Source organism: Leopardus geoffroyi, chromosome B3 (assembly GCF_018350155.1).
Source record: "Leopardus geoffroyi isolate Oge1 chromosome B3, O.geoffroyi_Oge1_pat1.0, whole genome shotgun sequence".
Taxonomy (NCBI): domain Eukaryota; kingdom Metazoa; phylum Chordata; class Mammalia; order Carnivora; family Felidae; genus Leopardus; species Leopardus geoffroyi.
This window is the reverse complement of record NC_059337.1, coordinates 18,459,351-18,485,025: the sequence shown is the minus strand read 5'-3', so window position 1 is coordinate 18,485,025 and position 25,675 is coordinate 18,459,351. Positions and strand designations below refer to the sequence as shown.

At 44.2% G+C, this 25,675-nt stretch overlaps 1 protein-coding gene across 5 annotated transcripts in view; it reads left to right on the top strand.

The window, feature by feature from the left end:
* The window catches only part of ADAMTS17 (ADAM metallopeptidase with thrombospondin type 1 motif 17), a 344,515-nt gene that overhangs the window by 187,073 nt on the left and 131,767 nt on the right, over positions 1-25,675 (top strand). For 3 of the 5 annotated variants that reach the window (XM_045448785.1, XM_045448787.1, XM_045448789.1), the window contains exons 11-12: positions 16,228-16,332; positions 17,379-17,524. In XM_045448785.1, the coding sequence (XP_045304741.1) occupies positions 16,228-16,332; positions 17,379-17,524 (251 nt within the window). The remainder of the gene's footprint in view (positions 1-16,227; positions 16,333-17,378; positions 17,525-25,675) is intronic. The other 2 variants (XM_045448788.1, XM_045448786.1) reach the window with 1 other exon arrangement.

The window sequence follows — 25,675 nt, the reverse complement described above, 5'->3', positions numbered from 1 at the left end:
ACCAAGAAAAATTAAAATATAGTCCATTTTCATGTCTAGGGCCCTGGAGATCCCCACACCATCACCATTACATCTGCAAAATGCTGGTATTGTAAGCCTCAAAGCTGTCTATGGAAATATGAACTACCAAAAAAAAAAATTGGCATCAATAGCTGGCATTTGTTGCAGTAATTATTGGCAAATATAGCTGTCTCCTCTTTTAGCCAATGGTAATGTGATGTTTTTAATTCAATAAAGCATTTCAAGAAAGTCCAAACACAAAAGTTATAAACATTGGATGGTAAATATTTATGACAAAGGGGAAATGAACTTTATGCAATTAGCCCAATCCATCTTTTTTATGATTACAAGTTCCTCCTGTCTTGGTCAGGAAAGTCACTGGAAATCAAAGTCACTATGTAACAAGCCTTTAAAGCTGTTGAGTCTCAGATATCCTGGAAGGTGCAGCAGAGGGTAGGAAAGGCAAACGTAGGCATCACGAAGTGAAAGAAAAGACTATGACATTGCTCCCGGAGAGACAGAGCAAGAAATAGGGAGCTCGGGCAACGTTCAGACAATGATCACAGCCTCATAGAGCCCTCACTTCTTTCCAGCATGAAAGATATTTGCCTATGCCCCCTCATCACCCCGGTTCCTAGAGATTCAGAGTTGAAAGATGCTATGTAATGACCACTCATCCCTTTACCGGACAAGCTTCTCGTCAGCACGTTCTGCCATCATTGCCCTGAAGCCCATGCCTGACTGCCCTACCTGGAAAGGAAGGTAGTTCTGGGAAATGATGAACACCAGCCTTATAACTGACTTGAGCAAAGGTGTGCCTACGTGTCATGGCATTTGCACTGGCCTAAGATGTGCATGTCATGCTGTTTTTTTAAGTATTGAGCACAGAAGCCATAGGCCAATTGTTTCAGGAAGGCGAGAGTGTCTAGAATGGTGATAGACATTCGAGGGTATTATGTGTTCTTTTCTACCTATTGTTTGCTCCTTCATTCTTCCCATTTAGTTCTCTTGGCCTGTAAGTACAGGGTGGAGGTTCTGTTCATAACGCACAATGGTTCAGAAGGGAGCCTCCCAAGTCAGGCACCCAGGGTCATGTCTAGCCTCTGCCTCTTCAGCAAGTTACACCGTCTCTTCTGCCTCAGTTTTCTAGTCTGCAAAATGGGGAAAATAGCTCTGCTTAAACATCATAGGGTTATTACGAGGGTTAAGTAACAAATGAGTTAGAGTGCTTAGGACGTAGTATACACTCAGGAAAGGTTAGCTAGTACCATTTTTTCCATCCTGGAGCCAGTGGTAGTGGAGCAGATTATGTAGCTGGCAGTCTTGTTGGCCGGCTTTTCTTTTCTGCATCTTTCCTTGTGTTGTCCTTTCCGTTCCTCCTGCTACCCTGGAAGCCCCAGGAATTGCTCTCCAGCATCAGTATCTCTCTCTTGGCACACCCCCAGGCCCCAGGACGGAAGAGCTCTTTGCAGACTTTCCCAGATCCCATAGAGATTCTCACAGGCATCTTGATGGCTAGAGACCCCTGTGGGGTCCAGGAAGCTCAGGGTGTCACATTCCATCTGGAACTACAGTGCTCTTTCTCTGGTGTTGGTCACTTCTAATCCTGGCGGGTCATTAGAAGCTCCTCCCAAGAATGTCAGAAGTTGTAACGTCCGACTCCAGATCTTGGGCCTTTGAATCTCTGGAAGACCACTTCCCTGGTGGATCTCACACTCAGCTGGGCTTGGGAACTGCTGATTTAAATGAAACCTGCCCCTTTAATGCTGCATACCTGGCCGGAGTGGGCAGCTGGCCGGAACCAGAGCCTCGCCCTGCTGCTCTCAGACAGACAGAGCCGCGCGGTAGGACGTTGGGTTGGGTGCCAGGTTGAAAGCTGTCCTGCCTGCCTCAGTCTCAGCCTACTGCCCAGCATCTGCAGCCTCTCTCAAAACTGTTGGGCTTTGGCAGCAGATGGCCCCAATTTTCCAGAAGTGTTTGGAAGTTTACAGTAGACTGCCTCCTCAGAGAGCTCTCCAGACTTTGCAAGTTGTGTGTTATCTGCCATTTCTTGCCCGCCCCCCCCATCTACACCCCTTGCCAGGAGCGTGACCGGGTGCCCTGACCCTGCCTTCGCCAGGCAGCGTCCCCCCTCCCCACCCGCCTTACACACAAAGTGACCCCAGCCAGGTGACCATCTCTGCAGCCCACAGGACATGGAAGGAGTGACCAACCTCAGGACTCAGGGAGCCTTCCAGAAGTGGGGCTGGCATGCCAGCCTGGGGGAGGACTTCAAACTGCAGTAGTACTTGTGGAAAATTTGGATTTAGTAACTTTTTTTTCGTCCAGCTCTTATTGTATCTCCCTTTTGGCTTGTGTTATCAGCAACACATTTCTGAGGCTTTTTACATAACCATTGCCTTCAGTATTGCTTTGAGACAGAGCTGTTCTCCAAACACTCAGTGGGTGCCCAGTGGAGGGAGAGGATCAAAACAGCCTTCCCAGCACTTAATACGGACCACCGCCAGTTGAAGAAAAATGGCAAAGCCTTGAGTGCAGGAGCAGTGCTGTCTTCCGAGGGACTCAGACCTTGCCTGTGTTTTCCTTCCAGGGGAAGGAAGCTGGGCATTGGCTCGTTTGTCCTGCAGACGCTTGAGTAATTCTGCTGCAAAATGTAGTTGATGCTTAAGTGTAGCCAGGGAGGTAACAGATGCTAGAACCAGACAGCTGTTTCATTTTCCTTGTTCTTTGCCCCGGACAGTGGCTTTCCACTGCTGTTTGATCTGCTTTGGTTTGGTTTTGAGGGGTTTTTTGTTCATTCTGTTTTGCTTTCCCATCTGACTTTATTTCCCTCTTTTTTTTCCCCCCCTATGAAACTTTATTCTTTCCCAATTTACCAAAAAGTTTAAAATCCAGGACAGGATAAAATCCTGTGTATTACAAACACAATTCTCCCTTATCCCTCTTATCCAGGAGTTGGTCTTGAGCAGAGTGTCCGGCTTTCGGGTGCAGGAGCAGGGAAAACCTGTGTGCCCCCGCCCCTGATGTGGCTTCAGTGGCTGTACGTTTCCTTTGAGCCAAGACTATGTTGCCTGGCAATGCTTGCAAATGCAACATTGTGGGCGGAGGTCCCAGAGCATTCCATTCTCCTGCAAACACGAGATGATGATGGGCATTCCTGCCTGGTTGGTGCAGAGGATGGGAGGTTGCAGGGGGAGGAAGCAGAAGAAGAAATTGGGAGCCATCAAGAGACAGTATCATAACGAGTGAATAACAAGTATGTGTTGTAGGGCCAGGAGATGTCCCAGCTCTGCAGTCCCAGTCTGCAAAGTGTGACTTATGATAGTTTCTGTCTCTCAAGGTTGGTGTGAGTAGTAATGAAGTACTTAGCTTAATGCCTGATCTCCATAAGTGCTTAGAATACAACAGCTCTTCCCTCACACTATCAAAGCTGTGCATTGCCTCACTAGTGAATGTATTTGTTCATTCATTCATTCATGCGTTCATTTGCTCATTCAGCAAAGCTTTTTTGGGGTATGTTCAATGTGCTTCCAGACATGTGCCAGCTAATACAATGAGGAGGCACTAAAACACAGCCGGTGCCCCCCGGGAGATCGTGATGGAGGGGAACCAAGTGGGTAGGAGGTGAGACACGTAGGGTGGTCACTCAGCAGTTGAGTGTGGAATGCGTATTGAACCCAGATGGGTTCTTGCTGTTTGGAATAGAGGAGAGGAGGGAAGACTTCACAAAGATGGGGCTCCTGGATTTGGCCTTGAAGAATACAAAGGATGATTTCATGGCTGTCTCTTATTTACTTCACTTCTGGTTCCTTCCCCAGACTGAGCTGTGTGAGGGCAGGCAGCAGGTGATGCTTACTGTTCACTTCTCCAGCGTGGCATGGTGCAGTCTGCAGGGACGTGGGCCTGGACGAGGGGCCGGGAGGGCTCTCCCAGCAGAAGCAGCAGCCTGGGCAGGGACACAGAGGAGCTGTGGGATGTGGGTAGTCAGGTGCAGTTAGCGCAGGGGTGCGCAGAGGCAGCAGGCAGAGGAGAGGGGCAGGAACGAAGTGAAGAGTGGGGCTATGTCGTACGGGTTTTCAGTGAGTCCCAAAGGGAGTGGTGGGATGGGTTCAGTTGAGATCTGTGTCTTCAAAAAGATTTTGCAGCCATATTGAGCCCGAGGAAGACTGCATTCACAAGACCTGCAGGAAATGACTGCATTTGTCCAGATGAGAGAGGATGAGGACTTGAATGAGGCAGTGGCATTGAAGATGAAAAGAAAGAATTCACTCTGGAAAAGCCACATTGCCAATCTTTGAATTTGTCTCATCAGTGCTTTGTAAATAGGCATGTGGGTACTAGATAATTATAGCAAAGACCATCTCTACCACAGATGCTTGGTTATCAGTGTGACTTGGGAATGAATTTGTTTTCTGAATAAGAAATCTATGCACAAGGTGTGAAATTCAAAATTTGTATGTTTGCATATTTGCTTTCCCCTTTTTCATACAAATATTAGCATCCTACCATACTGTTGCATATCTTTTTTTCCTCTTAACTACGCTTTAGAGTTGTTCAGTACCAGTGTAAATAGAGTTGCCTCATCCTTTCCCCCCCCACACACCTTTACTACAGATTGTGTTATTTTTTTAACTTTTTGTTGGGAGGTAGCTTTAGACTTAAGAAGAGTTACAAAACTAGTCCAGAAAGCATATGCCTTTCCCCCAGCTTCCTTCTGTGTCAGCATCTTACAGAATCATAGAATCATTATCAAAACCAGGTTGTTAATCCCAGTACAATGTTATTCACTAAAGTGCATGCAGATTTCACCGCTTTTCCCACCAATGTCCTTCTTTCTGGACCGGCATCCTGTTTTGCATTTAGTTGTCCTGTCTCTTGGTCTCCTCCGGTCTGTGGTAGTTCCTTGGTCTCTGTCTCTCATGACCTCATCACTTGAACAGTATTAGTCAATTACGTTTGCAATTTGGGTTTATCTGATGTTTCCTCATGATGATATTGAGGCGATGCATTATTGGGAAGGGGCCCACCATACATCTTATGGCAGTGGTGCCCCCTTATCTGCAGTTTTGCTTTCCATGGTTTCAGTTACCCACAGTCAACCGCGGTCTGAAGCGGATGACCCTTCTGACATGCGGTCAGAAGGGCACCCGTAGCCTCTCATTATGTCACAATGCCCACATCATGAAGTGATGATGTTCCTTTATCTCATCACGTGGGCATTTTATCATCTCACATCCATCACATGAAGAAGAAGGGTGAGTACAATAAGATACTTTGAGAGAGAGAGGCTACATTCACATAACTTTTATTACAGTATATTGTTATAATTGTTCTGTTTTGCTAATGTTGTCTCTCTCTCTTACTATGCCTAATTTATAAATTAAGCTTTGTCATAGGGATGTACATACGGGAAATAACAGTATATATAAGGGTCCATAGAGTTAGTATTGTCCATAGCTTCAGGCATCCACTGGGGGTCATGGAACACATCCCCTATGGATAAAGGGGGACTGCCATACTGGTGATGTTAACCTTGGTCACCTGGCTAAGGTGCTTTGGAGGATTCTCCACTGTAACTTACTTTTTTTTTTTTTTTTTTTGTCATTACCAGTGAGTTTATCTGTAGTTTCCTGACCTCAGCACTCTTGACATCTGGGCCAGACCGTTCTTTGTTGTGGGGCTTATGCACTATAGGATATTTAGCAACATCATTAGCCTCTTCCACTATAAGTCAGGGGCCTCCCCTAGTTGTGACAACCAAAAAATGTCTTCACACATTGTCAAATATCTTGCAGGGGGGCAAAATCACCCCTAATTGAGAACCATTAATCTACAATATAAATGCCTACAAGTGGATAAAAGGCTATTTTTGCATGTATGTAATTTTTGGAGTTTATTCACCTATGTATAACACAACATGAAACACAGAAAAGTTCAAATCCTAAGTGTACAGTTACATTCTTGTGTGTGTGTGTGTGTGTGTGTGTGTGTGTGTTTATAAACTGAACACACCGGTATAACCTACACATCAAGAAATACAGCATTTCTGGGGCACCTGGGTGACTCAGTTGGTTAAGCGTCTGTTGATTTTGGCTCAGGTCATGATCTCATAGTTTGTGGGATTGAGCCCCCATTGGGCTCTGTGCTGACGTTGTGGAGCCTGCTTGGGATTCTCTCTTTGCCTCTCTCTTTGCGCCTCCCTAACTCATGCTTACATATATGCTCTCTCTCTCTCAAAAGAAATAAACATTAAAAAAATAAATAAATACAGCATTTCTTCAGTTCCAGAAGCTTCCCTAAAGTTCCCTTCTACTCTGTAACCCTCAGCAATAATCACTCTTTCCTTTTTTTTTTTTAATTTTTTAAAGTTTTTATTCATTTGTGAGAGACAGAGAGAGAGAGAGAGAGAGAGAGAGAGCGAGCTAGCGGGGGAGGGGCAGAGAGAGAGGGAGACACAGAATCTGAAGGAGACTCCAGACTCTGAGCTGTCAACACAGAGCCGGATGCGGGGCTCAAACCCACACACTGTGAGATCATGACCTGGGCTGAAGTCAGACACTTAACTGACTGAGCCACCCAGGTACCCTCACTGTCTTTCTTTGTGACCCCACAGATTAATTTTGCCTGTCTTTGAACTCTAGATGAAATTATGTTCATGCCTCAGTCCTTGATAGATATTGTCAGATTGCTCTCCAAAGAGGCTTCTCTATTTACACTCTCATAAACAACATATGGAAGTGCCTGTTTTCCCATATCTGCTTAGCCTCTCTGGTCTTTGCCAATCTGAGCATTTAGGAAATGAGTCTTGCAGGTTAAATGATTTTCTTTATTGATGCATTTGAGCATTTTTTTCATATATTAAAAAACCAGTTGGGTTGTCTTTTCTGTGGACTGTCTTTTTAAATCTTTTGGATTATTGATTTTTTTAGTGATTTGTTGGAAATTTTATAGATTAAGGAAATTGGCCCTTTAGATGAAATATGAGTTACAGATTTTTTTTGATGTTTGTTTTTTACTTTTTTAAAATCATTTTATGTCAAGCAGAAGTGTGTGTGTGTGTGTGTGTGTGTGTGTGTGTGTGTGTAAAGTCAAATATATCAATATCTTTAGTCTTATGGGTTTTATGTCATGGTTTGAAAGGTCTTTCCCATTCCTAAATTGTAAATAAACTTAATTTGTATCGTATCTTCTAGTACTTTTATGATTTCATTTTTATGTTTAAATCCTTAATACAGCAATCATTTATTTTAGTGTAAGGTGTGAGGTAGGGATCCAACCTCAGTTGGTTTCCAGATGGCCCCTCAGGTGGCTCCATACCATTTACTGATTAATTCATATCTCCCCATAAATTTGAAATGCCATCTTTATAATACATTATACTTCTTTATTTCTCATTTAAAAAATATATTTCTGGATTTCCCAGCCTGTTCCACTGATATAATCATGTACCTCTTAATATTTACATGGCCATTATTTTATATTTTAATGCACTAACCATATGCTTTTTCACAGTTTTCCAGGCTATTATTTGTTTGTTTCTTCATATGGTCTTTAGAATCTGCTTGTTTAGTTCCAAATTATGTTGGTATTTTAAATTCAATTGTATTATTTTAGAGACTAACTCAGGGAAAAAATAATACCTTTATACTTTTGAGTTTTCCTACATAGTATTTCTTTACATCCATTCAAGACATCCTCCCTCCCTCAAGGAAATTTAAAATTTTTCTTTATGTATATTTTATAAGTTTCTTAATATATTTATTTCTATAGTATATTTTTTTCTATTTTAATGGTGTCTTTTATTCCATTATATCTTTTATTTTTTATTTTTTAAAATTTACATACTAATTAGTTATCATATAGCACAACAATGATTTCAGGAGTAGATTCCTTAGTGCCCCTTACCCATTTAGCCCATCCCCCCTCCCACAACCCCTCCCGTAACCCTCAGTTTGTTCTCCATATTTATGAGCCTCTTCTGTTTTGTCCCCTTCCCTGTTTTTATATTATTTTTGTTCCCCTTCCCTTATGTTCATTTGTTTTGTCTCTTAAAGTCCTCATATGAGTGAAGTCATATGATTTTTGTCTTCCTCTGACTAATTTCGCTTCGCATAATACCCTCCAGTTCCATCCACATAGTTGCAAATGGCAAGATTTCATTCTTTTTGATTGCTGAGTAATACTCTGGTGTGTGTGTGTGTGTGTGTGTGTGTGTGTGTATACATATATATGTATATATACATGTATATATATATATACATATATATACATATATATGTGTATATATATATATATACGTATATATACGTGTATATATATGTATATATATATGTATATATATACATATATATACACACACCACATCTTATTTATCCATTCATCCATTGATGGACATTTGGGCTCTTTCTATACTTTGGCTATTGTCGATAGTGCTGCTATAAACATGGAGGTGCATGTGTCCCTTCGAAACAGCACACCTGTATCCTGTGGATAAATGCCTAGTAGTGCAATTGCTGGGTCGTAGGGTAGTTCTATTTTTAGTTTTTTGAGGAACCTCCATACTGTTTTCCAGAGTGGCTGCACCAGCTTGCAATCCCATATTCCATTATATCTTTAAAACTGGTTGTATTTGATATTTATAAAGAACTTTGATTACTGTATTTTCATTTTATGTCCAGCCATCTGACTGAATTCTTCTAGAGATTATAATAGTTCTTTGAGTCATTTGGGTTTTTAGTTATATAATTCTATATTAGCCCCTAATTCTCTCTCTCATCTAAAATAAAAAGTGTGATAATATCCATTCTTTTCTCATCTAAAATAAAAACTGTAATATACATTCTATACATCAGAAGCATTAATGAGAAATTCTTCTGATGTTTCTCCATGAGATAGGTATTTATCAAGTGAAGAAAGTATCCATTTATTTATATTGTTAAGAACTTTAATAAGAGGTTATGATTAAATTTTAGTAAATGTCTTCTCTGCATCCATAATGAGGAATGGATGAGTTCTGTCTTTGAATTATTAATGTGGCAAATTATATTAGCGGATTTTCTAATATTAAACCATCTTCAGGTTCTCAGAGTAAAGCTTTCTTGGTCATGGTGCATGCTTCACTTTTATTTAGGGTTTTTACAGTAGTGTTCATAAGTGAGTTTGGTATGAAGCTTTTCTCCTTTCCTGCCCTGTTCAGTTTGGTTTCAAAGTCATATTGATTAATACAAAGAATAAGGAAAGCTTTCCCTCCTTTTGTATGCCATTAAACAGTTTGAATGCATTGGTATTATCTGTTTCTTAAAGATTAAATAGAATCCCCCTATGGAAAATACTGCTAAGAAACCAGAGGTTTTCAGAAAGGGTAGCTCATTGGCAAGCTTCCCTAGGTCTTCTGTACTAACTAGTCTGTATACATTTTTAGTCTATTCTCAACAATAGATCTATTAATTTATATGCTGTTAGGAAATCATCTCATCTTAAGCTTATGTAATAGAATTGAGCTCAGTGATCACTGATTATTTTTTTTAATTTCCTTTACATTTTGATTATTTTCTTTCCTTCTTTCTTTCCTCCTTTCCTTTCTTTTCTCTCTCTTTCTTTTCTTTCTCTCTTTCTTTCTTTCTTTCTTTCTTTCTTTCTTTCTCTGTTATTCCTGCTTTCTCCCCCTTTTTCTTAAATAGATTAACTAGCGGTTTATCCCATTTATTTTTCCCCCAAAGAGCCAACTCCTATTTGCCTATTGTTTTTCTTCTTCCTAAATAATAAATTTCTCCTTTCCTCATCATTAATTTATTCTGCTTTCTTATAGATTTATGTTTTTCCCCTTTCAAACTTTTTCAAATGGATACTTAATTTATTTTCCTTCTTGTCTATGAGTATTTGAGACTCTTCCTTCATTTGTCATGATATCTAGCACTTCACCTTCATTATTTTCTTTATCATTTGCAACTTTCATTATGACTTTCCCATTAACCCCAGAATTGTTTCAAACGACATCCTGTGATTTTTGCTGCATTATATGGATGCAAAGCAAGCTGGTAGTTTCAACAAATGTACAAGAGGAGGGCGTTACACTTACAGTATGAGTAGCAGGAGGAGGGGTTGTTGGGCTATAATAGAAGACTGCCCCCCACTAAGTATGGGAACTCATTATTCTATATGATACATGTTCTATGTCAGCTATTTTCTTCTCAAATACTTCCTCTCTCCCATTCTTTCTATTCTCTCCTTCTGGGACTATGATTAGACACATACATCAGTATTTTTCTTTCTTATCTCTTAACCCATTTTTTTCTTTTTTTTTTTTTTTTTAGTATTTCCCAATTCCTTTTCTCTCCATACTGTACTGTGTATAATTTATTCACATCTATTTTCCAGTCACTCATTCTGTCTTTCAATGATGCCAGAATCTACTGCTTTTCTTCAACAATTATACATTCAGTTTTTAAAAGGTTCTTTCTAGTTTCCTTTTCAGATTAGCCTGGTCATACTCAATAGTATCTTCCTGCCAGCTTGTGTATGTGATCTCATCTTCTAGTTCTTTAAACATTTTATAGATATTCTATATTCTGTATCTGATCATTCTGTTATCTAAACACTTTGAAAGTTTAAGTCTTGCGTTTGTGTCTTCTGCCAGCTGTCATTCATGTTTCCATGTTTCATTGTAAGTTTACTTTTATTGACTACCACCGTGGAATTGTGAGAGGCTGAATGGTGATTTGCTTTCCTTCAGAGAGAATTTATATTTGTCTCAACCAAAGCCAGGGATGTCACCAATCCTTCCAGATTCCAGACTTACTCTCCCAACTGTAGTATCAAGATCATTGCTGGCCCTCAAGGGAATGCACCTCTTCTATGTGCTTACCCCCAGATTGGACTATGTTGTATGTGTGTACAGATATAGCTATGTGTGTATTTTGTGTTTGCTTTCTTGAATAGTTCCTTTACTTCTGGTGAGCGCAGCAATAAGGATGATATTTTATTATAACACCTCACTGCTTTTGTAATGGATGAGCAGCCCTGCCTCCCACAGACTATTTGGTCTGACATTTGCTAGAAGCAAAAGGTGCCTTAGGCCAACTTCTATCTATTTTACTGTATCCTAATTCCTTGAGCTTGATAAAATAGATGAATTTCTACCTTCAAACCCCTTCTTTCCATTCCCTCTACCCCCCAATTTAATTATTTTCTTAGTGGTTAACATTTTACCTTTAAAAGATCGTATATCTCAGTTACTATATTTATCTGTTATGTTTTGTTATCCCCCCAGCCAAAAACGATAAAGAAATTGATGTATATGGACAATCTCATAAAACCTTCTTTTCTAGCCTGTTCTTATACCTATATTATTTCTGCCTCATATTAGCTTATAGCCTCTGCGTTCTGTTGTCTAACTTCAGTCCCCACGTTTCAGTCAGTGTCTTTGATCCATGTTCACTTCTAATCCTTGGGTTTTCCCCCTCATTTCTCTGCTCGCTGAATTTCATCCTCTAGTATTGTCTCCCAAAAAAGATCCAGCTCTTTATAGGTTTGAAAATAATTTTCCGTTACCTAAATATTTGGGCAACAAATATTTATTCAGTTATATTACAAATATTATAAATATTTATATTATAAATATTCAGTTGCTAGAAGTTGCCTGGGTTACATTTTCTTTCCTTGTGTCTTTCTGAGCATTGTTCCATTGCCTTCCAGCATTGAGGGCTGCCGTGGAGAAATCTGCATGTAGCCTGATACCTTTTCCCATTATCAGTGACTTGGTCTTTTTGCCTGGCTGCCTAAAATATTTTTTGCTTTATCTCTGAAATCCAGTAACTTTTATCAGGACATGCCTCCATGTTCATGATTCTTCGCCATTTTCCCTGGAACAAGGCTTTGTTTTTCAATCTGAGACTGAGGTATTCTTTCATTTCAGGATAGGGTCTTGAATTTATATACATTTTTTTAATGTTTATTTATTTTTTGAGAGAGAGAGAGACAGCATGAGCAAGGGAGGGGCAGAGAGAGAGGGAGACAAAGAAGCCCAAGCAGGCTCCACACTGTTAGCACAGAGCCCTACACGGGGCTTGAACTCATAAACCGCGAGATCATGACCTAAGCCGAAGTCAGATTCTTAACCAACTGAGCCACCCAGGCACCCCTTGAATTTATATTCAAATACCTTTTCTGTTACATTACTTTGGTTCTCTCCTTTAGGAGAGACCAGCCAGCTCTGATGGTTGATATTTTATCTCATTTGACCTGACCATCATTTCCCTGAGTTCTTATGTATTTTCCTTTTGCAAGTGCAAAAAGTGAAAAAACAGGGGTGCCTGCATGGCTCGGTCAGTTGAGCATCAAACTCTGGATTTCAGCTCAGGTCATGATTTCACAGTTCATGGGTTTGAACCCTGTGTCAGGCTCTGTGCTGACAGTGTGGAGCCTACTTGGAATTCTCTCTCCTTCTCCCTCTGCCCCTCCCCTACTTGCTCTCTCTCTTTCAAAATAAATAAATAAACTTAAAAAACAAGAAACAAAACAAAAAAAATGCAATTACTTTGTTCTTAAAAAATAATAATGCACATGTGCTTGCACATTTTTAGCCATTTTATGATCGTTTTATCCAGTGAGTGAATATTCTTCACATGCTTTCTCCTTCCCGTAACTTCTCCCTTTTTGTACTAATTAGTACAGATCCTGTGATGATTCTTTCTATGTATTGTTCACCTCTGAGTTATTCCTGGACCAGCTATAGATAGGATGTTCATTTTGGGGAGTGTCAGGGCTATTTCCAGGCTAGCAGGCGTTCTCCTTATGAGCCAGTGTGTGTGTCCTGACCTAAAGAGACCAGCAGTTGCAAGACTATCCACCATGCAGTCTTTGTCCTGCTCTGAGGAATGGCTCCCCCCACACGTGGTCTATCCTTGTACTTTCCTTGTGAAGCCCTGATTTTCCCGCTTCTACCTTGTGATAGGTTGGTCCAGAGAATCTTCCGTTATCAGAGCATGCATTTCTCTCGTCTTCTCTCTTTCAGTAAGTGGTTTTACCATAAATAGTATACTAAGCATGCAGAAAAAAAATGCACAGGTCATACATTTAGAGCTTGATTCTTTTTTAGAAAGTGAACACACGTGTGGAGCCACTACATAGGTCAAGAACCAGTATATGAACCTTGATAAATGAACTCCCCAGTCTGGGGCTTCTGACCAACTCAGGCCCTTGACCTCCACAAACATGTGCCTGTTCTTTGGGAAGAAGGAAAAAAATAGAGAAAGCCCTGCCCTACCTGCCTTCCACAGCTGTCCTCAGGATGACAGATGTTAGAGGACTTTGTCCTACAGATGGCAAAGCACTAGGTCATTTGGAAAGCATGACATGAATGCCAGCTATCTCACAGGCACCACAGTGACAAGCATTAATGCAGTCCATACCATTTGTCCTGTACTCACAAGGAATCACAGAAGGGTGATTGCTTAGCTTGGGCACACACGGCAGTGCTGGTGGCTGAGCTGGGATCAGAGGCTGCATCTCTAAAGTTGCCTTTTCCACTCAACTCCCTTGTCTTTGTTTTTAAACTAAACACAGAAAGGTATCCACTATCCTGACTCAAAGAAAACGATAATTTTATCTTATTTGTTTTTAAACCTCATAAAAATGGGATACACACATTTCTGTCCGATGCATACGTCAGAGTGGAATTGTTGAGTGTTAGAATGTGCATATCTTCAGTGTTAGTAAGTACTGCCAAAGAGTTTTCCAGAGTTGTTGAACCAAGTTAGAAGCTCAGCATCAGTTTTAGAGCATTCGTATCATACCACATCCTTGCCAACACTTTGTATATCTGTCTCTGTCATTCTAGCCATTCTGGGGCATGTGTAGAGGTACCAAGTGGTAGTGGCTGATGAAATTAAGCACCTGCTCATATGTTTATTGGCCATCCTTATGTTTTGTTTTTTTTTTTTAAGTGATCTCTACACCCAACGTAGGGCTCAAATTCACAACCCCAACATCAAGAGTCACACGCTCCACCAATTGAGCCAGCTAGGCACCCCATCCTTAAGTTTAAATGCCCTTGTTTGTAAAGTGTCTGTTCAAGTTTTTTGCCCATTTTTCTACTGGGCTATTTTCTTAATTGTCTGTGGGAGCTTTCGTGTTTTTACAGATATTCTTGATACAAATCCTTTGTTGGCTCCATGCATTATAAGTATCTCCCTTTTATTGCAAATATCCTCTCTCACTTTCTTATGGTTGTCTCTTGATACACAGAAGTTCTTCATTTTAACATAATATAATTCATTTCTTTTGGCCTTTATGGTTACTACTTTTTGTGTTCTTGAAAGTCTTTGCCAGACTCATCTCCTTTTCTTTGATGGCTAGAAAAGTTTTATGGGAATGCATGGTCTATAAAGTGCATAACAAACCGTTCACACCACCTTCCTCCTCTCCCTCTTGATGGGACAGGTGTGTCTCCTAATCCCAAGCACTCATACCCATAAATTACCTGCCGGGTCAGCCTTGTTCTCATGAACACATGTCCACGCGCTGACACCACACTCTCGAAGAGCTCCGAGGTCAAGGTGCATGGAATCAAACATTTAATGAGGTGCAGTCTGTCTTTATGGGACCAGCTGGGGTTGTGCTCAGAGTTCTCATCTTTTTACCGTTCCGCTGAGAATTGAACAATAATGGGAACACAGGGGTTTTTCTGAACCCACGGGCACACTATTCCCCTTGAATCATCAATTTCTTTAAGGGCACGGAGTGGCTTCGACACACTTGAAAAAATGAGCAAGAGCTTGCGCTCTGTGAGCTCTTTGTCAAAGCCCCTCCAGCCCTGTTTTCCTTCCCTGTTTCTCCTTTTGTCTCTTCAGCTTCTAAATATTTTTTGACTTGAGACAGCACAGTGCACACTATTCTATGCAGATGTTTGAGATTACTTGGAACAGCAGAACTCTACACGAAGCACAGCACACCCTTTGTGAGCCCCACTGTGACTATCCTGAGCAAGGACCCTTGACCCTCACCCTGCCCGAAATGTACCCGCAGGTGCCCCAGCCACGCCTGGGAGGGTGATATCTCCCTACTGCGGCTCAGGCCTTTTCCCCGCGTGCTTGGGCTTGGCATCCCAGAAGTGCTGTGTCTTTAAAAGAGCCTTCTGTACATCTGTTCTCAATTTTCAGACCACGAGGCGAGGATTTGGGTGCAAGTAGTTTATCTGGGAAGTGATCCCAGGAAGCACCATGAGGGGGCAGGGAAGGGAGAGGGGGGTGGCAAGTCCAAATTACACTGATGGGCAGGCGACTGCATGGACAATGGGACCATCCCACCGGGACCCTCAGAGAGAAGTGTGGCGCTGGCCTCAGAGCCATCACACCCAAGGAGATGGGGTGTCCAGCTCCCATCCCCATGACCGAGGGTTGCTCCGTGGTCAGGGGATGGACTCCAGCAGAGAGACTGTGGAAGCAGCAGCCGGTGAATGTGCCGTCTTCTCCGAGTCCTGCAAGGGAGACGGAAGCAGCCAGGGAGGACACTGGCCATGTATCCAGCTATTTTCATAAATAGTCCCATCTTGAGCACTCTGTCTACATGCAGGTTTCCTATTAATACAAATGGCAGTCTGTTTTTAAATGCCTATTCTTAAGAATTATTTCAATTATTTGTGCAGTTAAGAAATTCTTTAGGTGAAACACTGTAAGAAATTAGGCATAATGCAGCTGAGCTAGAAAGCAGGTGACCACAGGGAGAATGGAAAGCCTTCTTTAACCCCTTGGGGGTCTCAATTCTGGGCCTGCACAGTGGCCCCTCCAGCCTCAGCTCTGAAGCTGCCTTTTCCGGCAAGCCCTCCTTGGTGAGGTTAGGATGGAGAGATTCCTTTCCTATGCACTCGGTCTGACCCATGGGTGTCTGCCTCATACCTTCCTACATTAAATGGAAAGTATGTGTTTGTTACTGGCTCCCAGCCTGCGCCCTGCATCGGACAACTCCTAGGCCCTCAATAGCTAATGCAGGAATTGCCAAACTGAATCCCCATGAGACAAGCATGGGAAATAGGGTCACAGAATTTTGTTGAGTTAAAATGAACCAGTTGAATGATGCACATATTTTTTTTTTCTTCACATCCAGACTCATGACCCTCCTTCCCTTCATGTTTCAAATTCTCAATCCAAACCAGTCATCAAGCCCCACCTTCCGCCCCCAGTAGTGACCTGTGTGTGGTGCTCTAGGCAGTTACCTTCCTTCCCTTGTCAGCAGCATCTGATGTGCGCTGGACTGTGGTGCCTGGTGGAAGGAGATACGTCCTGCAAGACCAAGCTGGACCCTCCCCTGGACGGCACTGAGTGTGGGGCAGACAAGGTAACCCCCGCCTCCCACTGCCCTCCCCCAGCCTCCATCTCCTGAGCATTGGGCATCTCTCCTGAAGGGCAGTGGTCTCTGCTTTACTCAGGAGTACCTGAAACACCCTCTGGGCTGCCCCAGAAATGCCCATGGAGCCCACTCTGGGAAAAGAGGGGCACCCACATCACCTCTCCTTTTTCTGCTGATAAGATACAAGAACCACTTGCTATTTTTGTTCAATCGACTCTTTTTGTCATACAAGTGAATTTACTTAAAACTTGCACGTCAATAAACCATACATAGGAAAACAGGATCGCTTGCCATACACAAAGGGCTATCATAAAACAAATTCTATGAGAACTGTGTTGCTCACTTCTAGCTCAAGTTTAAGAGAGCAAGCCTGTAGGCCTGATCTTCATTAACCGGAGAGATTGGTGTTGGAGAGGAGAGGTGTTCAGGGCCAGCAGCCGCAGAGTTCTCTTAGTCTTCCTGCAAGGAATGAATGAGATGCCATGGTCAGGAACCACTAAATCACCTGTCCTGCCCTGGATGTGCCACACACATTGGGAAATTTCCATTTTAGAGGATTGGCTTTCCCTTATCCTCGGAGCCAAGGTTCACCCGTGTGGAACTTACAGTGTCATCTCCGAAGCACCAAACCCAACTTTGAAGTTCAAAACCACAAAGCCAGGAGACTCAGCCTTCCAGAGAGATGCACTCCCAGTCAGGAAAGTTGGCAGAAACTCAGGTCTCTCCATAAGCCATGTGAACTAATCCTTTTTCTGAGAACTTAGAAAACTCCAACGGAGCACACGTCACATGGGATTTTAGGGCACGCTGCAAATGCCACAGGTGTACAGGTGTCAGGCTGAGTGAGGAAGGAAGGTCGACAGAGCTAAGAAGCATGCATGCCCCAAAACGGTCTGCTCGTACGTGAATTACAGAAGGCAATTTGGGACGGCAAGGTGCTTTTTCACGTGGTGGGAATCGCAAGTTACCGGGTGAGTGAGCAGGTTTGATCCTTGGGCACTGAGGGCCCCTGGGGCCCCCCTGCTGTGTTTCAGTGGTGCCGTGCAGGGGAGTGCGTGAGCAAGACACCCATCCCGGAGCACGTGGACGGAGACTGGAGCCCCTGGGGCGCGTGGAGCATGTGCAGCCGGACGTGTGGGACGGGAGCCCGCTTCCGGCAGAGGAAATGTGACAACCCCCCGTAAGTTCCCCTTGAGCAGGCATTCTCCAGGGTGCCTTGATGGGGGTTTCCCAGCCAGCAGCAGCTCTTCCTGCCTTAGGCAAAGGAGGGTCTGTCTGCTGCGAGAATTTGAGCGGAAGGAAGACCAAGTCCCTGCAAGGGCCACGGATGCAGGGTGTTGAGCATGTCATAGGCCACCTCAACTTCAACAGAGCTCTTTCTGTGAGCACAGATACCCTGAGTCCCATGGCTCCTTACTCCTCACGTGGGCCTTGCTAGAAAGCTGTCCTGAGACAGCTGGGTAACACACTCCCCTGGCCTGCAGCTTCCTTAGGGGACCTTCCGGAGAGGCCTGTGGACCTTCGAAAGAGAGGCTCACCTTTCGATTGGCTCTTAGCTGATCTGGGAGCTGCCTGGCTGTTGATGAGTCACAAAGCACCTGGGGGTTCAGCTGTCCTGTACATCCAGATACTTTTCATGGGTCCTTTTAGAACGATTTGAGAGAAAATTGTTTTTTTGGGTTTTTTTGTTTTGTTCTTGTTTTTTATCTTATAAGCTTCCTTTTATTGACCTAGAAGACACCATGACCCCTCTTGTTCTTGGCACATTTGCTCCAGAAAGCTCAGGGGTAGATGTTGTGCTTAATTATAAAAATTCCTTGCCCACAGGTGTTTCTCGTCTCCTCTGAAATTTCCCATTTTTTAGTATTTCTTAAAAGAGTCTGTTTCATGTCCTATGTGCCATCAGCTTCATCACATTCACTTCAAAAAGAGCAAGTTATAAATTATCAGTGAAAAAGAAATGCTTTATATCCATAATTAAGTCATGGTGATGAATAATTAGCAAATCCCTCCTGTGTTTAAAAATCCTGAAGCCCAGGCTGTATCCCAGACCAATTAATTCACAAATTCTGGGGATGGGACCCAGGAACTGGATGTTTTAAATCTCTCCAGGTGAACCCAATGGCCAGCCAAGGTCAAGAACCTCCCGATTAAAGGAAAACATGCACACAGTTTAGTCAACGTCAAGAACACTGTTTTTCCCCCAGTAGTGCTATAAGAATTGGCATCACATACTGTGTCTTGTTAAAACTTTTCCTTCCGGTATTTAGCAGAGTGACTGAAAAATAATAGGTGTGTCTTTAATCTTTTAGGAATGACTTCTTAATTAAAAGCATAGAGGCTATACTGGGATCCTCCAGAGAAACAGAATCAACGAATATATGTATGAATCTTGATGAGAACTCGGCTCATATAATTATGGAGGCTGAGGGGGTCCCACGATCTGCCATCTGCAAGCTGGAGACCCAGGAAAGCTGGTGATGTCATCCAGTCAGGTCTGAAGGCCTGAGACCCAAAGGAGCTGATGGTGAAATCCCAGGGGAGGGCAAGAGACGATGAGAAGAGAGGTCCTAGTGGGGGTAGGGGGCACAGGGTGCGTGTGTGAATTCCTTCTTCTTCTGCCTTTTGTTCTATTCAGACCTTTAGGGATTGGACGATGCCCATTAGGGAGGGCCATCTACGTTACTGCGTCCACAGGCCCGCATGCCAGCGTCATCCAGAAACCCTCACAGACACACCCAGAAATAACCTTTCATCTGCACACCCTGTGGCCAGTCACATCAACACATAAAAGTAACCATCACAGATGTGTAGAAGGTTAGAAAGCCTGTTTTGCTAAATGGTGAGAAATTAATAGAGGTTTCCATTTATTCATGGCTCTGTGAGGAAGTTAAAATAGTTCCATCTCTGGCCCTGAGAAGAGAGCTCTGGATTTGGAATCAGGATGCGGAGATTTAGGCCTGGCTTATTTGTTGGTCGTGTGTCCTCAAGGAAGCCCCTTCTTCCCTCTGGATATCAGTTTTGCCATTAGAGGGAGCTGGCACAGTATGGTGGGAAGAGCTGGACTTCAAAGTGAAACAGAAAAGGCTTCAAGTCCCAGGGCCACTCCCTATAGAAGGTGATGGCTATTACCTGTGTCTCTGTCTAAAGTTGGAATAATTCATGGGCATACATATAACATACATGGTCTGTCTTTAGTATATGGTCCTTCTCTATATTAGCACTAATGGAAGATTGGGGATGGGATGAGACTGTGTGCCCTGCCCCCTAACTCACAGCACTGTTTGAGGCTCAGAGGAGGGTGATTTACACGGAAAGGCCTTATAGCTGTAAGACTTATAGCTGTCATGGATGCTTCATGTTTACATCTGGAGCTCCTGTACTCTAGCCGAGGATTGGTCTCCTTTGGCACAGCATTCCACACCAGATGTCACCCAGGAAATGTCATAGTAGGGGCCTATCAGAACCTTTAAATGCCCAGAAGGACCCTGTGCCCAGAGACGGTTGACAATTGGATTGTATTCAGGTAAGGACACCCCTTACAAGAATAAGATGTCATCGATGCTGAGCAGATGCATTGGGCACAACTTTTAAGGGCCCTGACTTTGTTTTCTTGGCATGATGTTGGCTAAGGCATCCCCCATGCCTTGGCTCTACCCACTGTTCTCATCCCAGCTGCTTTCTGCCCACCCACTCCTAAAGAACCCCTAGTTCAGAAAGCCAAGTTAACATGCTTCCCTGGCCTGGCCTGCTGTGGGATTTCATGGGCTGGGTCCTCACGCTATCCCTCCACACCCAGTGGCCTCAAGAGAGAGGCTGTTCCAGAAATCCCAAAGTTGTAAAAATCTTCCATTCCTCTTCTTTATCAGGTGCCCTTCCTCCCCACCCAGTGGTGGTCATGGACTTTATCTCTCCTTGCCCCTCTTCCTGTGTTTTATCATTGAGGAATGGGGGGGATTTGTCAGGCTACCACAAACAGGCCACTGAGGGGTATGCAGGTCTTAGCACATCAGATGGCTATGGGCACTGACACATCCCTGAGAGGGAAGTCTTTATGTCTGATCTCTGTCATCCAACAACATCCCGTGGGGCAGGCAATGGTAGAAGGACCAGAAAGAGAATACTGGTGTTCTCATGTCTCCTGGCTCCTGTGCCCCTTCGCAATGACACCTTTCCAACATGGTGCCTTCACACACCTTGACAAGGCTCTGACTCTGGACTAAGGACTCAGCTAGTTATAGGCTTATAGTGACAAGCAAAAACAGATTAAAAAGTCCTCGCCAACTTCCCTTGGTCTTCTCCTGGACCTGACCCTTCCCAAACTGATCTCTCCTCCCAGCCCACTTCCCCACTCAGTTCATAGCACCACCCTCTGTGACATTGCCACAGTCCAAAGCCCCTGAGTCTGTGAGTGGTCCTCTTGTCCCCTCTCTTCCTCCTCCATGTCCTCTCAGGGGAAGAGTGGCAAATACAGTGAGCCCACACCATGTGCCACGTTCCCTCCTATGCATTTACAGAAAGTGAATCATGTAAAAATGCTGCCCTATGAGGATAGGTATTCTTTTTGGCCCCACTGATTAGAAATTGAGTGGTAGAAAGGTTAGGTAACTTGCCCGTGGTCACACAGCTGGTTTAGAACCTAGCAACGAGGCTCCATTGTTCTTTCAGACCTTTTGCACTGGCCTCCCTGCTTCCCACATGCTCCTTGTCCCCCAGATTCATTTCCCACACAGAGCCAGAGAGATCCACTTAAGCATAAATCCAGTTATATTTCTTCCTGCTTCAGCCCTGTCAATCATTTCCTTCTGCACTTAGAATAAAATCCATACTCTTGACCAGGCCTCTGTATTCATTTCCTGGGGCTGCTGTAATAACTGATGACAACTTGGTGTCTTAAACAGAAATTTATCCTCCTCTCCCCATTCTAGAAACCAGAAGTCTGAAATCAAGGTATTGGCAGGATTGATTCCTTCTTGAAATTGAAGAATTCATCCCACCCATGCCTCTCCCTGACCTTCTGGTGGCTTCCGGTGCCCTTTGGCATTCTTTGCCCCTGTAGACTTGCCTCTGGTCTCTGCCTCTGTCTTCACATGGTCTTCTTGGTGTGTCTTCTCCTCTCCTAGGGACCCCTGTAGTTGGATTTAGGGCCTACCCTAATTCAGGATGACCTCATCTCATGATTAAGAGATCCTTTTGTTTTGTTTTTAATGTTTATTTATTTTGAGAGGGAGACATAGAATCCTAAGCAGGCTCCAGGCTCCAAGCTGTCAGCACAGAGCCTGATGTGGGGCTTGAACTCATGAACCAGATCATGACCTGAGCCAAAGTCAGATGCCCAACTGACTGAGCCACCCAGGCACCCCAAGAGATCCTTAATTACATCAACCAAGACCCTTTTTCCAATTAAGGTCACATTCAAAAGTTCTGAGTAGGATTATCTTGGAGGGGAAGGGGCCACCATTCAACTCACTGCAGCTTCCTTTCTGGCCTCAGATACAGCACTTCAGGCTCCAAACACTTGTCAGTATTCCTTTCCCTCTCCCCAGCTTGCCTGTGTCTCTCCTTGGGTCTCTAACTAAATGTCCTCTCAGGCCTCCTTCCTGAGCACCTTGCACCAGACTGGGTGCCTCCTTTACCCTCTCTCTCAGCACCCTCTTTCTACTTTACAGGTATGATAACAATTTGTAATTACTCTTTTGTACTTGCTCGCTTGTTTTCACTCTGTCCTCCCCCCGCTGGCCTCTGGGCTCCACGAAGGCCACACCTGTCTGGGCACCATTCTCCTTTCTGTGCTTATAGCAGAACGGTCCTCAATGATATGTGCTTCCTACCTCATCACTTGGATGCATTCTGGCTGAGAAAAAGCAGTCTCTGCTTTTCTACTGCCCCAGAAGACACACTTCATACTGTTCTCCCCCCCAAACACAAAGGTTATTGTAAATTATTATGCCAAGAAGGTAGATCACCAGCTAGCCCCCCCTTTCTTGTACTGTCTCACCTCACTGAGGCCTAGATGCCGTGAACAGCCATGAGTGGGGTTCAGGTTCCCCTACACATGAGGGTCACCTTCTCACACACCTGCCCAATACTGGCGAAGTTGTAGGCCACAGCTAGGGAGGCTCAGGGCCCTCTCAAGAACAAAGTCCAAAATGTAGCCCAGCCTTGTTTACTCCATGTGACAGAAACACTATGTCTTTGCATCTGTAATATTTATGCCTTGGTAGCCTGTCCAACCTTTCATAATAATAGCATAGATCTGTTTTCCGTTCTGGAAAGCAACAACAGGCTCTTTCCCCCAGGTAGTTTCTATAAGGTTCCTTCCCTTTCAGGGAACCACCCCAGGTGAATGGGAAGAGAAGGGCCCAGTCCTTGGGTCGGTGGTTTAGCGGCAGCCCCAGGTGTTTCCGGGGGAGATGCAGACAGCGTTTTACGAAGTCCAGGCAACAGTTGTTAACCTGCTTTGGCAGAGAAGCCTGACGTGGTGATTGTTACAAAGCACAGCTGATCGAGGACCTGGAGCCAATCTCTGACCAAAACAATGTCCTCTGCCTGGCTCACTCCTTAAATCACCAGGCTTGCTGCCTTGAGATTTCCCAAGGATGTCCGAATCACACTGCTATGAACATCTCGGACTTGGAACGCTCCCACCAACCTCTCCCTACCCAATTCCCCACCCCCCCCCCCACCTCACTTTGTATTCCTGGCTCCTTCCCCGTCTTCTGCAGCTGGTTTATTCACTGTCCAAAAATACTGGCAAGAGAGTCCGCTCCCCCACCCCACCTTTTTCTCTCTCTAGCCTTGGTCTTTCCAGCTCTTGGAATTCGTATTTCTTGCCAGCTGACATCAAGGCCTTGGGGACCATCCGTGTTTTTAATCCAGCTTCCTGGGCTCGCCCCTTCCTGCCATAATTTTGTGTCACTGTGGGTGGTAGTTTCTGCCAAAAGACTGCAAGGCAGAAAGTTCATCTCCAATTTGAATTCTGGTACCCCATCAGGAGGCTTGTGTTTTCAGGGAGAGGGCTGGAGAAGTAGGGTCAGGAGAAAGGGTTCAGATGGTCTTGTGTGAGAAGCCCGCTCTGTCAGAGAAGGACCAGAAGGTGAGTGGAGCATGGATACGGAATGCGCTGGGGTTAGCACACAGCATCACCCCATGAACATCCAGAAGGAGAGCAGTCAGCCTCCTAAGACCAAGCAGGAAGCCTTGGGGTGGGACGTGAAGCTATATGCCTATACTTGCTTTTTGCTTCCAAAGCAAAGCCCCCATGTGTCTACTTTCAAAATGCCAGTGACCTGGTGTTCCCACGGATGGATTTTTAAAAATCTCAGTCTTCTACACTTGAGCCTAAGTTACATGTGTTACTTGGATACCTCGAAGAGGAGGCCTTAAACCTGGGATGTCTGCTGTCCTGAAAGGGCATTAGCAGCCCCACCCTACCCCTCACACCTGGAGCTGCTGTCTGTTAAGCAGTCTGTGCCTCCAGATGGTGAGCAGGTCTGAACCACTCTTGTGACTTTATCTTATAATCTATCTTCATTGAGTAGAACAGAGCAAAAAACATGTGTCACTCAGTTGGAGTGTCTCTCTTCCTCTTATCCTGATTCTGTGTGTTTATCCACCCCTGAGGGAAAGTGCCTTGGGTTCCTGTTCATCTCAGTGACCCCTTGCCTTGTCCCTGCTCTGCCCTGGGGTCTGCCCAAGGCACTTCAGACCCCGTCCTAACAAGCCACAGTCCTGCCTTGCAGGAGCTCACCTGTCTCTCCACACTTTCAGTCTCTCACCAAAGCCTCTCTACCTTATTGTTTGTCCTTATTTTTAAACATCCTTATCAAGGGGGGCACCTGGGTGGCTCAGTCGGTTGAGCGTCTGACTTCGGCTCAGGTCATGATCTCACAGTTGTGAGTTCGAGCCCCACGTCAGGCTCTGTGCTGACAGCTCAGAGCCTAGAGACTGCTTCAGATTCTGTGTCTCCATCTCTGCCCTTCCCCTGCTCATGCCTCTGTCTCTCTCTCTCTCTTTCTCTCAAAAGTAAATAAACATTAAAAAAAATCTTTATCAAGGTATAACATAGAGAAACGGGCACCTGTTCTAGAGCATGCTTCCTGCTGCAGTACTGCCCATCTTGTCAAGTGTGTGTGTTGGGCAGGTGTATGTTCACACAGCGGGAAGGAGTCATTGCCTCCTAATGTGCGTGTATGTGACCGAAGGAGGGTGTGGTTTTGCAGAGCAACCCTACCATATCCACTGCCGTGAGCCACAGTGGGCTTCCACTTGCTCTCAGCGTCGCCAGTGCCCCATATTGTCAGTCTTTTCCACGTTGGCCTTTCTGGTGGGTGTAGAGTGGTATCTTCCTGGGGTTTTCGTTGGCATTTCCTTTCCAAGTAATGAAGCTGAGCATTGTTTGTGTCTGTGTTTGCCATTTGGATATCTTTTCTTATGTGCCCATTCAAGTCATTTCATTTTATATCTGATCTTCTACTTTATTCATGTTTATAAAGTCCCAACAGAGGGGCGCCTGGGTGGCTCAGTTGGTTAAATGTCCAACTCTTGGTTTCAGCTCAGGTCACAATCTCACAGTTTCATGTGTTTGATCCCCGCATCGTGCCCTGCACTGACAGGGTGGAGCTTAGTTGGGATTCTCTCTCTCTCTCTCTCTCTCTCTCTCTCTCTCTCTCTGCCCCCCCCCACTCACGCCATCTCTGTCTCTCCCAAAATAAATAAATAAACTTAAAAAAACTAACAGAGTACAAGTAGAAATTGAGGATTGATGTGGGAGAAGCATCTTGAAAAGTCCATCACATCCCAGCTAACTATACTCGTAGGTCAGGCTGGCTTCAGCCTTACAACAGCTGATGGGCAGCCCCCTTGCCAGCCTGCTCCAGCTGCATCCAGAACCTCTTGGGAATCACACCTCTTATCTCCACCTCTTACCCACTGAGCTTTGTTCTAACATATTAGATCTTTGATTTCCTCATCTGAAGGATGCAGGCAGAAACCCCTTCAGATGTCTTGCATAGATTTATCAAGGTAATGGTTCTAAAGAACAGGTAACAGGTAAGCCCTCTGGCCATATTAGTCTATAATTGCAGTGTATGTGAAAGTGCCTCTTTATATATAAGCTCTTCACCTGTGTCCTCAGCTGACCACACCTCACCTCAAGATGAGATTTCAAATTACTGTGTCATATCCCCATCTATTTCTGTGAGTCCTTGTGGGGCTATGGAGCCTGGCAGGCTTGTCTGTGCCTTGCAGCCCTCTTAGGAAAGGCTGAGGGAAGGACATAGGCCTACTTTTAGCCCTCAAAAAGGAACAGTTCTTTTCTACCAGAATTCTG